Source organism: Penaeus vannamei, chromosome 24 (genome assembly GCF_042767895.1).
Source record: "Penaeus vannamei isolate JL-2024 chromosome 24, ASM4276789v1, whole genome shotgun sequence".
NCBI classification, from domain to species: Eukaryota; Metazoa; Arthropoda; class Malacostraca; order Decapoda; family Penaeidae; genus Penaeus; species Penaeus vannamei.
In genome coordinates, this window is record NC_091572.1 from 2,477,799 (window position 1) to 2,492,401 (window position 14,603).

Genomic DNA, 14,603 nt, shown 5'->3' on the forward strand with positions numbered 1-14,603 from the left:
TAATGCCTCCATTTTATTAGTTGCAGTGCCAAGAATTTCAAAAGAAACACTAAATGAACCAATACTTTTATTTTAGGATTACCTGAGGCAAGGAAACTGTACCAAAAACTAAACTGGTCTCCTCCACTCTCTGATAAGCTTCATGCATGTATGGTGGAGCTAGAATTATCAAAAGAGACAGTGGATGTCAAGAAGGTCAGGGGGATTTTTACCACAGCTGTGCAACAGTTTGGGAAAAAACATCCAGGTAAGGTAGCAGAAGTGATTTTCAAATGTGCATCTTTGTTTATATAGAACATCTGTTATAATTATTATTGTTATTGATTTTCCTTTATACGTAATCTTACTTATAGGGAAGAATCTTGAAGAAAACTTTCATTTTTTTGATGTGATTGGTTCATTTTTTTTTCTTTTATCAATTTTCAATTAACTGCTTAATAACAAAGAAGCTGGATCAGTTACCATCATTTAAAGAGAACCAGCCAGATGTGTGCAAAATCATTAAATATCCTGTTGAAGTGAAGGATTTTTTTTTTTTAATCACATTCATTATTTATTTGCTTTAGTGATCTATTATGTGTACATTGACTCTTTGTGTGTGAGTACATATTTCAGTTTATTATATTTCGCTCCCATCACTGAAGAAAATTAACTCATTCTTGTGACTGCAATCAGGTTTATGGTTAGCCTACATCCAGTTTGAGAAGCGCCATGGAGATCCAGTGCTGGTTGGTGGTCTGGTCACCAAGGCAGAAGACGAACTGGAAGTCAACGAAGCTCAGATTTTCAGGGAGTTGCTTATGGTTGTACGAGAGCTTCAAGGAGAGGTAATTGTGATTTTCTATGAGTCAGGGTGGTTTTTGTAAATTTCTGAGTTGATACTTTTGGTAGATTGGCCGTAAATGGACCAGCATATTACAAAGTGGGCTCTTGTGAACAAAGACAGGGATAATGTGTGGAAAAGACCTTCCTGGTGGGTTTGGAGGAAATCACTGTTAAATACTCATAGAAATGATTGTGATTGATAGTGGGGATTGATAGACCTGACCAATCTGCATTGATACACCAGCTTTCACATGAAATTAATCTGTTGTATATGAGAACCTGGAAGAAAATTGTATAGTTATGTATATTGGTCTCTATGTTTACAGTGGAGTGAAAAGACTTTTTTTTCCCAAAAGGCCCAGGTGGGGAAAAGTTTTGATTTTATAATACAGTTATTGTGTTAAAATGATTTTCCTCTAAAATGATATTTAGACTGTGCACACTGAGCTTTAAGTTCTTCCTAATTACGACGCGTTTCTTCCAAATGCGCCAGGTATTTGTTGTCAACAATTATTATGTAAAATTAGATATTTTGATAAATTGCATATTGGTTCATGTGTAAACTTCATGCCTATGAACTACCACTGCAGCTTCTTCTTCACTAAATAGATGGTTCATCAAGTGGACCAAAAGCATTCTTAGGTCCAAAAGGTAGAGCTCTACAAAACTGAGAAACTGCCAGTAGTGAAATTTCAGGTAAATGGTATTAATATAGACCTACGAGATCTTGATATAGAGGTGTTAAGTACTGGCCAGTGATACTAGTATATGTATGAAGCATTCAAGTGCGGTGTTTGTTCAGAGAATCTAGCTTTGTGTCAGCCTAGAACTCTCATTCATTCACAGTGGGTAACAGCAGCAAATCGGATTCTGAGGTTCTGTGTTGCTACAACTGAACATTCAAATAATCTGTTGGTTTTAACTGAATACATCATGAGAGTTTATGCACCAATATGGTTCTGTATCAAGGTCAAGTCTTCATGCACAGAAGGGCCCAAACACTTGTGGAGTATGATCCAATATCGATATCTACCATCAAGACAGAAGCAAGGGCATCTACCCTCTTTGTGGTGAGTTCTGGGTGATATGGATAATATAAAAAGTACAGAAATATTATTCAAATGAGCGAAGTGCTGCACATACTGTATGTCTTTGAGGTGAATCTTTATGGTATGGACGGACTAAGGTGTTGGGAAAGTGAAGATGATATTCTTGTAGACAAAAAATTTTAGTCATTGCTACAAGAATATTCCGCAGACGTAAATAACAACGCCACAAATAAAGCATTAACCTAAGTCGAATTCATTCTCCCAAGTTTCAGCTCTCTTTATGTGCATAATCGGTGAAGACAGTGCTTCCTGAGGGGTGTTTGGGGGTAGAGCCCTCCCCCCTCCAATTAACCCTCCCCTTGGTGGGGTTAATAGATTGTTGAATAAATTTTTGATGTGGGGTTGGGGACTTAGTCTCAGGCAATTGTGCCTGGGTTGTAAAGAATTACTGTCGTAGAGAGCTTTGTGGTATGAAGAGACAGTAGCTAACAAATGCCTTTTCTCATGGTATTATATTTATTACACATTTGGTTGTTAAAATATCTTATTTTACACAATAGTTGGTGACAACAGATACCATGGTGCATTTGGAAGAAACACGTCTTAATTAGTGATATAGGAAAGAGCTTAAGGCTCAGTGTGCATAGTCTAAATATCATCTAGAGGAAAATCATTTTAACACAAAATTTATATTATGAAACCACAACTCTTCCCCACCCAGGCCTTTGGGGGGGGGGGGGGGGAATCACTCCACCCTAATGTTTTATTTTATTTTATTTTTTTATTTTTTTAGTTTCCATGCTGAGATTAAACAACAAAATGAAACAAAGCAAAGGTTTTGAAAAATAAAAAAAGGATGTAGATTGGTCCTTGGAAAAGATTTTTTAGATTTCTAAGTATTCCATTTGTGTGTCATGTTGATTTCCATGCTTACTTAATTACTCTTGGGTCTCTGTTTTCTCAAAATTACTTAAATCGTAGGGATAAAATTGAATCTTTTGGGTTATTTGAAATGGCAAAAGTGAATGAGCATCTAACCCATCCTGGCCCCCATTAGGTCGTAAATATTGGTTCCTACTGGGGGAAAAAAGGCTTATTGGAATTTTTGTTTATAGGAGAAAGGCAAGAGCAAGAAAAGAAATACACTGATTGAAGAAAGTAAAATCAGTGAATATGGGGACGACAAAGATGCAGGACCAGGAAGACAGGCTCTGGTGAAGCTCTTCGATGAGGACCTCGTGTTGACCTACACCACCAATCAGAAGAAAGAGGATTTCTTCTCCCTCGTCCACAGAATGAGGAGACAAATTGAGCAAGGTACTTCATGGCGTAGGACAGGTTTTGTTACCTTGTTACAGAGTTTGGACTTTGGTACCCCAAAATAGGACAGCAGTGTTCTCAATTAGTGCAGGGGGTGTTGCTAGCCCAGTATTCCAAAGAAGAACTAAATTCATATTGATGGATAGAAGTCTCCCCAGACCTGTAACCCCTCCAAGGTGGTACTCCAGTGTAGGATGGGAGGGCACCCAGGATGCCCAGGACCAGTCTGCCATCATCCAGATTGGTACAATTAGAAAGTGGGAGAAACTTTGGTTTGCTTGTCATTAGGCATGAGGCAAAGGTGAAATTGTTCTTAACTCATTAGAGATTTAGGCTGAAAATCCTGCTCTATGTTAATTGCTTACTTCACTTCAAATGATATTGCCAGTCCCCATTCATTACTTATAAATTTTGTCCTTCACATATAAGAAATACTGAGGGCTGTTTATTTAGAATGAAATGTTTAATATTTTCTCAGATCTCCATGGTATATATTCTTCTGCCAAATCAGTTTTGAGACACAGACCCTGAAAGTTACATGAATGCAGGAATTGCACCAGAGAGCGAGCAGTGCACTCATGCTCATTGACAGTTGCCATTCAGTCATCCTCTTCCCATCTCCCTGCATGTTACTGCCTGTGTCCTCCCTAGATTTATAAGCAAATGATGTAAAATTTCAAAATAGCACACTTGACAATAAACCAAAATCCAAGACAAATGGGGTCTAGTTAGGAAGGGTAGCACTTACACTCTCAGTGGACCGTTGCCTGTCATAGCTGTTTTAATAATCATCTCAAGCATTTTGTCTGTTTTAAGATCTCTCTATCAGTTTTTTGAAATTTCAGCAATTGTAGCACAAGTTTTAAGTATCACCCTAAGTATCCTTTTTCTAGTTATCCTCAGACAACTCATCTTATTTTGCCTATTACTAAGTTCATTGAATTCTGTCTTTACTTCCATTTTTCTTTTCCTCTCCTTTTTAATTGTTACCTGTCTCATATCAGCCTCAGATTTTCTTGTCAGATTGTATGATTTTGATATATGCATGTATGTTTGTTTTGATATATGCATCTATGTTTGTTTTGATATATACATGTATGTTTGTTTTGATATATGCATGTATGTATGAACCTAGAATTGTAGAATTGTTTACAGTTTTCAAATTTATATTTTAAACAGGCAATGAGGAGCAAGCTGAGGAAGATGGAAGTGAGTGGGAGCAAGTTTTACAGATGCTGACTGGCCACAAGGTGGTGCTCTCGGTTCGACAGGTGAAGACTGTGCGCTCGAAGGAGCAGAAGAAGAAGAAGAAGAGTAGCGCTCCTGACAAAACTTTAAAGTATCGGAGAATGTAAGATCAATATTCTTTGTTCTCCACCCCCTTCTCTCTCTCTCTCTCTCTCTCTTATCCCCTCCTACTTTTCCCACTCCCACTCCCTCTCCGTCTCTCCTCCCCTCCCCTCTACCTTTTGTCTCCCCATCTCCTCCTCCCCCTCCACATACTTCTTCCCTCTCCTTGCCTCCAGCCTTCCCACTTCCCCAATATTTGTATTTGTAATGGGATGAGCAATTGGGGGAGTTAATCTCTATTGAAACAATGATTTGCTTCTTATCTTCTTAGGAGACTCAATTTTTATTACTAAACCTAATCACTTTCTGCGTTCTTTAGGGTCTTGAGTGACGAGCTGCAGGTGGGAGATTTACAGGGGAAGAGTGATGATCAGTTGCAGAAGGTGCTGGAGAATTCACAGACTTTGCAGCCAGAGTTCATGAAGCAGAAAAAGGTGGCTCCTTATCACCTTACCAAATATCAAAAGAAGAAGCAGAGGATGGTAAGACATGCAGTGGTTTGCTTTTAATGTTTATCTTATGGGTTGTAAGTTGCCGGATATGTGTGCTTTTCTTTTTGACATGCAAAGAAAAGAACAAGAAAAAAAGATAACGTTTGTGTCTCTGTATTACTCTGAGAAGAAAGGAGAAGACCAAATCATCTTAATATCTATTCCTTTATTAGAAAGGTTTTGGTAAATAAAAACAAAACTTAATAGATTAAAGAAAAATAGACTAGATGTTCTTGATAAACTATTTCTTAATTTTTAAAGTTGTCACCATTCTTGACTTTCTAACGTATTCAGTTGGAAGATTGCAGAAGTTGTTCTGTTTAGAGGATACTAGCCATTGAGATTGATTTAAACCATGATTTCACAGATTGAGCGAGAGAAGACCAAGGGTGCTGGATGGTTTGACATGAAGGCTCCCGAGATGACAGAAGAAATCCAGCGGGATCTAGAGCTCCTTAAGATGCGATCTGTCCTAGATCCGAAGAGGCATTATAAGAATAATGATATGAAGGTGAGTCCTGATGCATCTGTGTATTGTTTGAGGTTTCGTTCCATCTTTAGGTTGTTGGAAAGAATATGATCCCTGGTTTTACGCTATGTGAATATTATTTTTCACGTTTCTTCTTTTTACAGGTTTTGCCCAAGCATTTTCACCTTGGTACCGTTGTGGAGTCTCCTGTAGATTTCTATTCATCTCGCATTCCAAAGAAAAGCCGGAAGAGGACGCTGGCAGAAGAGATCTTGAGTAATGAAGAAAGCCTAAGGTATGCCTTTTAACACTTTCAGATTATATTAGATTGCTCCAGTAAGCTTTCCTTGATTGCAGTAAAGAAATAAAAAAAGGAATTTGATTGGATTATCTAATTCAATTCAATCTAACCTAGAGTTAAATAATGGGTTACTAGTAGCCATTAATTTACAATCCAGGTAATTGTAATTTTGAGAAAGAGGCATTAATTTTCGTTTTTTAAGAAAAATAACGGATACCTCTGTTTTCCTCTCTTTTATAGTAATATATGGTCTCAGTACAAAATTTTTTATATATATTATCCATAAAAAACACACACACACACACACGCAGACACATGCACACGCATGCATGCACCCACCTTGTGAGATCAAACAGAGCTGGGTTTATTTGGAAACAAAGGAGATGATAGGTGTTGTAGAGTAATGGCTTGTAATAATAAACCTGGCAAAAGTTCTGTCAACCCCAAGCCGCCGGGCATGGCATGTATGTACATGCCATTGCCCATTGTGTGTGTTGAATTTAGTAATTGTTTTTACATATAGATGGCTCCACAAGTACTGACACCAATGAACCAATTACGCGAACTACCTGTCTAACCTGTTTATCCTTTTCCTTGATTTTCGATACTATTTTCTAATATTCAGTATTACTGTTAGTAATGTCAGCCACAATATAGTAATCATAATGTTTATAACAAAAATAACAATGTCAATATTGATGGCATAAGTAAAAAAAAAAGCTTTTCCCACTTTTTCAAGGAAAAGTGAAGTCACAAGATCTACTAATTGACTCCTTTGTGGCTAAGCATTGGCAGAGCTATCTATGTGTACAAACATTTAATCAAGCATTGCCAAAGGGAACGCATTATTTTACCGTCTACATTGGGTTAAAAGCCAAATTTTTCCATGACGACATGTTCAGGTCACCCACCCCCAAGCCAATTTTTTTCATAGGGGTTAACTGATATACCATTCAGTTTGCTTCTCTCTATACTGAGAATTGTGGGGACTAAGAGATTTAACCACAAACAACTTGTCTGTCTGAGTTACCAAGTTTTCTGTCAGAATTTGATAAGCAGTTCAGAACACAGCATATGTACTATATGTGGGCTATTGATACTCACATTCTGTAGTCTATGTAGTATGTGTATGAGGGATTCACATCCATAGTAGAGAAAACAAATGAACTAAAACTAGTTCTCAGCATGGAAAACTATCTTACAAGGCAGAAAATATTGTATGTTTGTATAAATAACTGTTTGATCCAGATAGCATCTGTTCATGGATGTCTTTGTCTCCTCCAGCTTTTAAGCTCATAAAAGTTAACAGTAATAATTAGTAGTAGAAATGGTAGTAATAAAAGTAGTAATAGTTAGTAATAGTAAGAGGGCAAATAGTCTCATTGGCACAGAAAGTATTCCAACTTTTCATCTTTTTTTTACAGGTTCCAGAAACGAAAGTATGAAGAAATAATGGTTGGAAAGCAGAGACAACGGAAACGCCCCAACAGTGAGAATACCAGAGACATGTATAAAGGCATAAAGAGAGATAAGAAAAGGCACCAGAAAAGGAAATGATATCTAAGGGCTATGTATGAAAATATTAGCAATATTTTATGAATAAAATAAATAATGACATGAAAATTGTGTATCCTTGTTACACACGAGACTGTAATGAAGCTTATACTTTTAATAAATTGTTTGATTTGAATTTAAAATTGTTTTTTCTTGCATTATTGACTGGAGTTCAACAATTTTCATCTTCCCAATCCTCTGCCTATTGTTGTCGTATGTGAGCTTAGGAGATGGAGACTGGGACCCAACGCTGGGGATCACTCCCTGACACGGATCTCAGCCCTCGCCTCAACTAATTTTGCATGGTCTTTTCTTCTTACCCTTTCCTTTGCCTTCTCTTCATCCTCTTCTTCAGTCCACTTCCTAAGGTGTGAGAGTCGTGTTGAAAAGATGAAAGGCTGACTTTGTGTCAGTCTTGAATGGCCTTTAGTACTCTGCTATTTCCTCTTTACCTTTTTCGGTACCATTCTAACCTACAATGCTCTACAACCTTTGACATGTAACATATTTTGTCCTAATTGTTAATTCATTTTTTACCTTTTTCCCACAATACTTCATCATAATGATGTGTGACCGTTTCTTACCTAGAGCTTCGCTCCCGAGCCTAGCTCTATTGCTGTAATTTGTTTGTGTTGCTGATGACCTTAGATGTTGACATGGCAGGAAAATTTTCAATAAATAAATGAACAACTTTCAAATCTTTCTGTACATCTGTGGAAACTTGGTACCATTCATTTTGATGTTTCTGTGAACAGCTGGCAAAATACTTCAGCAATTTTAGAGGATACAAAAAAAAAAAACATTCGAAGTGAGTAGTATATTTTATAAAACCTAATTATATCACACCAAATGTACTAAACTTAAAAGGTACTAGAAAAATATCGCAATGAATAAAAATGACCTCTCAGACAGATTTCCTGAATGGGGAGTTTCTTGATAGTAGTTTATTATATTCTGTTAAACAATTTCCTGTCGTAGGCAACACTATAGATTCATTTATTGGTTTGTTTACTTATTTTATTTCATTTTTTTCATTTCTTTCCTTTTTAATTGAACTTCAGGAATGAATTAATTTCAAGTGGAATCTTATAATCTTTTGGTATTTATTCAGCGAGACTTCAGTGTAGATATCAAAGTAAAAATATGTATCGCCTGCCCATTACCCAGTTCATGCCCAATTACTCTGTGGACAAGCTGTTTAAAAAAAAAGAAGGGAAGGAGGACTCTGTGAAATAATTGGCAGCGGAAAACTTCCGAATGGCACCGCAGTAGAGGAAGATTCTATGAAATAGTAGTCAGCTGAGAGTTTCTTTGCAGATCAGTCCGAGGCCTCTCCTCATTGGATGAATTGCTGCCTATTACATTTTTCCATTTATGTGATATAAAAGTAGAAGACTGAATCAAAAGTCTGAAAAGGTAAGGTTGTGATCGAACCTGTGCAGTCCCTGGAATCTTTGTGCGGTCTTCTGGTTGACTGTGTAGTTCCTGTTTACATAATTTCGGAGAGGTTTCAGTGGCTTCTTTTCGTTCCTCTTGTGTGTGAGGACTGCTTATTGTAAAGGAAGATCTTGACCCATCAGGAAGATTTTTCAGAAGTTCCATGACCTCCAAGAGCTGTGGCATTTGAGGTTTGATATTATCCATTTCTTCTTGCAGTCCTTGTGGGTATAAAAATTATATTTAGAGAGCAATGCCAAATCAATGAAGATCTTTCTTACAATTTTGCTTTAACTTCAGATTTCTGTAATTTCTTCAACTTTACCTGAAACGTTAGAGGAGAGGGAACCTGGTGGAGAGCTATCCCCCTCGTAGGCATAAGCTCGGAGGTCATCAGAAGGTAAAAATGGCCCTGGAATGCCGGGGACAACCACTTGCCTCCCTTCCTCTGCAATATGATCCATGCAGGACCTGGTACAGACAGGTATTGCCTCGAAAGAAGGGTCAGTTTCAAAGTCTGCAAGTTTGAGAAATTATTTATATTTTATAGGCAAGCATTACCTATAAAAGAATTGCTATCTTATATTTATGTATCTGAATATATAATGTTTCAAAGTAAAACTTAAGGGGTTGGCCCACTTGTATTTATTTCATTGTACCATACAATCTGATGCAGTAACATGCATCTCCCCAAATGCATATTGGAAAGAGGTTGATTCCAATATATTTTTTTCTAAATGGTTATGTAAAGATTTAAAAATTGTTTTTGTTGTTATTTCACATACTATTACTTTAATTCAAAATGTGGTAAACTTTCTTGTTCCATTGCTTTCAAATAAGATGTGCCAGGTCCTCCCTCACCTTCACTCTGCCACGCAGCGTGGTCTGCACCTGTAATCCTACACTCGAAGTCCTTCAGAAAGGGTCCCTGAGGCCTGTCCTTTCTGATGTTGCGTTCCCCCCCGCCCTCCGTGACCCCTCCCTTGGCCTCTCGCCCCGTGGCCTGCTCCTCCATGCCCTTCCCCCCCCTAGGGCCCCCTCTGCAGAAATGCCGCGCCAGGTGTCGGGAGAGCACTGTAAGCAGCAGAACTGGAAGAATGAACGATGAATGATTAGTGAAAACTCGAAGAAGAAAAATAAGTTATGGTAACTGTATGACGAGGACTTTCAAGGAAAATCATCAACTTTAGTAGAAATTGGGGCTGACCCATTAGCAAAATAGCGACGGAGAAAGCAGTGATGGTGCCTGGGCTGCCGAGGGGTCCTGTGTTTGGGCCTGAGTGTGGCCACTGGCAGTGGTCCCCCGCATGGCTTGGGCCACACACGCATTTGTGGCCAGACTGCAGGTTGTAGCAGGTACCCCCATGGAGGCAGGGTTGCCATGCACACTCGTCAACGTCCTCGCATGCGTGCCCGACCTGGATACGGCCTGGACCACAGCTTCCGGAAATAAGACACATTTTATGACCTAAACTTTAGTGCTCAAGACAACTGGAAATTATGAAGCGGAAATTCTTTTCATATGATAAATAGGCAACTTACAATTGGTTTCAGCAGCGTCTTCTCTGACGCTGCATTGCGGCTACTTTTGCGACACTAATAAAGATGATAAAAATTACTGTGATCAAGACAGATAACCTAGAACCTTTCGCATCGCTCTGACCGACCTGCAAGAAGGCTGTCGACCCCAGGGGGAAGTGCAGGTCAGCGGAGGTTCACAGGTGAAGTTGAGACATCCAGCCGGGTTGCCAGCGCAGCCGACAGTCAAGTGGCGGGAAGAGGTCACCTGACCCCACCGGCTTCCGTTGACCGCCGGCGGGAGAGGCAGCGCCCGCCCTGAGATCCGCAGATCGTCGATGCAGCCTGGAAACACGGGAAGGATCAGGGGTATGAACGAGAGGGATGGAAGGCGAAAAGGGAGACAGGGATAGGGGGAGGGAAAGAGAAAGAGGGAGAGGGAGAGGGAGAGGGAGAGGGAGAGAGAAACACGACTTACTTTCATTGAGGTCGTGGTGCACGCGCACGAGTCGCCCTGCCTCAAACTCCGGCCAGCCGCCGACGGTGACCCCGTCGTGCTTATCCACGTGGATGAAGGGCGGCAGAACGGGGTGAGTGGGGGCCTTTGGGGTCCGACCGCCCCCTCTCCCCCTCTGCTCGGCCCCCCTTCCTCCGTGGGCGTCCCAGGAGAGCAGAGCGAAGGAGTCCAGCGAGTGGTTCGTGAGGCTCCTGCCATCACCGCCGTCGACGCGCAGGAGGAGGTTGTGGGCGCGACGCTCGGCCGCGAGGGTGTGCCACTCGCCGTCCCCGAGCGGGCGGCCCTCCACGCACACCTCCTGCGCCGCCCACCCCGCGCCCGACACGGAGGCGCAGGCGACGCCCGAGCGCAGCTAAGGGAGGGCGGGCGGGCGGCGTCCGGGCGAAGGAAAAGGACGTGAATTAGGGATGAAGAACCGATTTGGAAATGCTCTTTGATAGGAGCACAAAGCCCGATGTCTACAGGCGGAAAATAAACAGATCTATGCATATATTATTGTCTATACTTTACCGAACATGTTTATTTATGTACATACAAGTATAAGCGCCACGTACATATGCACAGTACATACATACATGTATACTTGCATACACGAAGTACATACATATATATTTTCTCTCTCTCTCTCTCTCTCTCTCTCTCTCTCTCTTTCTCTCTCTCTCTCACACACACACACACACACACACACACACACACACACACACACACACACACACACACACACACACACACACACACACACACACACACACACACACACAAAAAAAAAAAGGCATAACTACCCTCCACGCCACAGTTCGTTACCGCAGAACACGCAGCTAATATTCTTGTTCGACAAATAGCAATTCTAACTGATTCCCGCACAGTATTGCAGTGCAGTTGCAACATGATCGTTAATTAGGGACTGAAAGCTTTTTAGAGAGCTCTTTATTTCAGGTTGTGAAAGGTTATTATATGTCATGTAAACGCCCCAACACCAGCCTGATAGCACTCATGCCTCTGCACACGCCCATCTATGCTCACCTGCAGTGTGAGGGCGGCCGGCGGGCGGTGGGCGGCCAGGCGCACCAGCAGCCCGTCCCGCGCGCCCCGGGTCCTCACGCGCACTTGGACGGAGAGAGCCGTGGGCGTGGGCGCGAAGGAGAGCGCCACCTTCATGTACGACGAGGAACCGAGGGCGGAGGGGACTGTGGGCGTCGCGCATCGGTGCCCGCCCCACCCGGCCTCACACTCGCACCTTGACTCCTTCAGCCCGCCCACGCACAGCCCACGGAGGCCGCACCCGCCCGCACACGCCCGCTCCTGCTGTCTGCACCCGCCCACGGTGGCATGGGCGTTGGGCGGCTGCCCTAGGTCCTGCACCTGCAACAGCACTGGGGGACCGTCACTCCGGAGCTGTGTATTAGGTGTGGTTACATATAGATAGATATTATATGTACATGTGGTACATATCTATATAATACATATTTTTCAGCAAAAGACATTGGCTGTACTTTATATCACTGGGTAGTAACACAAGTCTCCCATAAGAACGCCGCAACGAGAGCAGGCGCGGGCCGGCTCCCAGGGCCCGCCCGCGAGAGCGTGGGCGCGGAGGCGACTCACCTGACCGTTGACGGTGACGTGCGAGACGCAGCCCTCGAGCGGGTCGCCCTTGGCCGCGTAGAGCCAGCCGTGGTCCTGCGGCAGGGGCGGCGGGTGCGCCAGGCCGCCCACCTGCAGAGGCCCCGACGGCACCCACTCTCCCGCCTCTCCTTCGCGGTGGGTCCAGGCCGCCCGCGCCAGGCACTGGTGGGCCGCGTCTGGCTCATCCCAGCTCCGCCCGCAAAGGTCCAGCATCACGCCCACGCCCTGTGCATCGAGGGAGAAGAAATTATCAGGGAAAGGAGTAGTACAAGACGCGAAGAGGCGGAATTTCACAGAAATATCACAGCTGCCGCCGCCGAGCCTTCCAGCGGCGGCAACGGCCCACCTTGCGGTCCATGTGCACGTGCACGTCGTGCCAGGCGCCGTCGTGCAGCGTCGCGTTGAGCTCCGCCTTCGCCCGCCCCCCCGCGCCCCCCTCTACCACCACCTGCAGCCGCCCTCCGCCGCCCACCACCTGCACGGCCAGCATTGACGTGGGCGGGGTGCTGGGGCCCCTGGGCGTGGGCGCGAGGGGCCCGGAGTAGAGAATGAGCGCGTCTCTCGGGCGCGGGCGGGCGAACAGGAGGCGCAGGGAGAGAGTGAGGGGCGTGCAGGGGGGGAGAGGGGGGAGCCACGCCCACCCGGAGCCCGCGAAGGCGCGCGAGAACACCTTGCAGTGCGGGCCTCTCGTCCCCGCCGGGCACACGCACCTGCAACGCACGGCCTCCGAGGTAACGCCAAACCCCTCGCAACGACAGCCTCCTTATAAAGCCTTAACTATCTCTCATTCATGTCGCATTCACTCTACAAACAAATCCCTTGGCATTACCTGTCGCCGTCGTGGAACCTGACGCAACGCCCACCGTTCAAGCACGAGGTGGGCGTGCATCCGAGCAGACCTGGAGAACGGGAACGGGCGTGGGCGGCGTGGCACGGATGCGGGCGGGCGAGTCTGGGTGTCACGAGAGAAGTCACGTTCGTATCCACAACCTGTCACAGATAGAAGCCTTTATTTATTCTTAATTTTCATTATTTTTTTTTACGATTTCCAAGTCTCTGTTATACGGTAGAAATCTTGCTTGAAATTTACTTAAATGTTGCAAGGAACTCACTCACTCACTCACTCACAGACCGAAATTGTGGAATTCACTCTCCGAAGCACAAAATCCTCTACGAAGGAATAATACCGCAAAAATCAACTGGTATACCGAACTAGGGCAAAAGGATAATTTTTTACTGTATTTTTTAAGCTGACAGTCCTAAAGTGTCGTTAAGAATTGTTACAATCGTGAAGTCTCTAAAATAAAAGAACTGTTACAGTCGTGAAGAACCTAGCATAAGAGAATTGTTACAATCGTGAAGAACCTAGCATAAGAGAACTGTTACAATCCTGAAGAACCTAGCATAAGAACCCTGTGCCAAGAACTGATTTGCGTTGCACAATTTCCCTAAGCGTTTAGTACGGCCTCTCTCTCCACTCACTTGCAAGGGCTGCGACGTGGAGGCCAGAGAGGGCGCGGAGTGGAGGGGGTCGCTCTCCTCGGGATCTCGGCCTCGAGTTTCCCCCAGCAGGTTCACCCTCAGCCCGGTGGCCTCCTCGAGCTTGGGGTTGGAGGGCGAGGGGGGCGGGGAGAGAGAGGGGGAGAAAGAGGAAGGGGGAGAGGGGAGAAAATGGGGGGTGGGGAGGGAGGGGGAGAAAGAGGGGGGTGGGGAGGGGGAGAAAGAGGGAGAGGGGGAAGGGGAAGAAAGGGAGAGAGAGAGAGGGGGGGAAACAGAGAGGGAGAGGGGGAGGGGGAGGGAGAGAGAGAGGGGGAGGGGGAGGGGGAGGGGGAGAGAGAGAGGGAGTGGGGAGAGAGAGAGGGGAGGGGGGAGAGAGAGGGGGAGGGGGAGCGAGAGGGGGTGGTGGTGGGGGTGGGTGGGGGTGGGGGGGGCAAAGGCATTTCGGGTGAAACAGATTTCTTTACAGTTGGCGGCGGTGTAGTAATTTGACCAGTTTTGTCTATTTCATTTTTTTGAGGATTGGCAAATGTGGCAAATGTGTCAAAAGGCGAGTAAGATCTTGTGGTGGTTCATTTTCATTTGATTTTATAAGAATGGTAGCCAAGCATAAGCGTTTCAGAATAAAAACAAAACAATAAAACTCAAA

General features: G+C 43.9%; 2 protein-coding genes across 3 annotated transcripts in view; one reads left to right on the forward strand and one right to left on the reverse strand.

Annotated features, from left to right (window-relative positions):
* The window catches only part of LOC113827162 (U3 small nucleolar RNA-associated protein 6 homolog), a 19,020-nt gene extending 11,518 nt beyond the window's left edge, over positions 1-7,502 (forward strand). Inside the window, exons 11-18 of the mRNA XM_070138228.1 lie at positions 77-247; positions 676-827; positions 2,990-3,191; positions 4,374-4,545; positions 4,864-5,026; positions 5,403-5,546; positions 5,669-5,799; positions 7,230-7,502. Coding sequence (XP_069994329.1) covers positions 77-247; positions 676-827; positions 2,990-3,191; positions 4,374-4,545; positions 4,864-5,026; positions 5,403-5,546; positions 5,669-5,799; positions 7,230-7,362 — 1,268 coding nt within the window. The 3' untranslated portion in view covers positions 7,363-7,502. The remainder of the gene's footprint in view (positions 1-76; positions 248-675; positions 828-2,989; positions 3,192-4,373; positions 4,546-4,863; positions 5,027-5,402; positions 5,547-5,668; positions 5,800-7,229) is intronic.
* Positions 7,503-7,889: 387 nt separating this feature from the next.
* LOC113801029 (putative neural-cadherin 2) lies at positions 7,890-14,059 on the reverse strand (the record flags this gene model as incomplete). Of its 2 annotated transcripts, none has more annotated exon segments than XM_070138230.1 (11): positions 7,890-9,017; positions 9,122-9,313; positions 9,658-9,885; positions 10,004-10,236; positions 10,464-10,659; positions 10,793-11,183; positions 11,855-12,193; positions 12,437-12,682; positions 12,804-13,167; positions 13,287-13,447; positions 13,940-14,059. In XM_070138230.1, coding segments are annotated over 11 exon segments (2,847 nt in total), but the record flags the coding sequence as incomplete, so codon positions are not given.
* Positions 14,060-14,603: the final 544 nt, after the last annotated feature.